Source organism: Orycteropus afer, unplaced genomic scaffold (assembly GCF_000298275.1).
Source record: "Orycteropus afer afer isolate SDZICR_OR568_19922 unplaced genomic scaffold, OryAfe1.0 scaffold02063, whole genome shotgun sequence".
Classification (NCBI taxonomy): Eukaryota; Metazoa; Chordata; class Mammalia; order Tubulidentata; family Orycteropodidae; genus Orycteropus; species Orycteropus afer.
Window position 1 is genome coordinate 20,735 of NW_006923650.1, and position 941 is coordinate 21,675.

The 941-nt window shown below is 34.5% G+C and overlaps 1 protein-coding gene across 1 annotated transcript; it reads left to right on the top strand.

Annotated features, from left to right (window-relative positions):
* Nucleotides 1-6: 6 nt before the first annotated feature.
* LOC122152102 (olfactory receptor 8H3-like) lies at nt 7-486 on the top strand (the record flags this gene model as incomplete). Its single annotated transcript, XM_042783497.1, has 1 exon — nt 7-486. A coding segment is annotated over one exon (480 nt), but the record flags the coding sequence as incomplete, so codon positions are not given.
* Between the last annotated feature and the right edge of the window lie 455 nt (nt 487-941).

Sequence of the window (941 nt, forward strand, 5' to 3'; positions counted from 1 at the left end):
GACTCCTTAGTAAATGTACTTTGCATGAACACCTTGCATTTCTGTGACTCCAATGTAATCTATCATTTTTTCTGTGACCCAATCCCAATTTTAGTTCTGTCCTGCACTGACACTAATGACACTGAGATCATGATATTCATTCTTTGTGGCTTTACCCTAATGGTGTCTCTTATCACAATCTCTGTGTCCTATGCATCCATTCTGGCTACTATCCTTAAAATCAATTCCACATCAGGAAAAAGAAAAGCTTTCTCTACCTGTGCCTCCCACCTGCTGGGAGTCTCCATCTTCTATGGTACCACCATATTTTCATATTTAAAGCCAAGTAAATCCTACTCCTTGGGAAAGGACCAAATGGCCTCGGTTTTTTATACTATTGTGATCCCCATGATGAACCCGCTCATTTATAGTCTTAGGAACAAGGAAGTGAAAAATGCTGTCATTAGAGTTATGCAGAGAAGAGAGAGCACCTTGCATATAAGATGACAGAGATATAAAGCATTCCATCTGTGACGTTCTTGTTTTCCTACTGAGTATTTCTTCGTTTTTCTCCCTAAAAACAATATAAACTTTCCAATCATCTCTGTTAATTTGAGCTATACTTTATTTGACTATACATAATATTCTATATTTCCAGCAGTGAATTTTTCTTTATAAATCTATATTTTAATTAGATAGCATGAAATATGAGTTAAAGCTGTGGTTTAAATACATATGCTTTTAAGGGAAATTAAATTTACAAGATGAGAATATATCATATCAACTTAAGCTATATCCTACTAACATCTAGGTATACCTAATTTCTGAGAACTTAGTTGAGGATAATATAGATGCAATTTTGGCAAAATGATAACAATGACAGAAGTCGTTGTATGTATTATACACATGAGAATTATAGCACAGTGTTTAGGATCACTTGTGTTAGTATTAGGAGCTCTGGT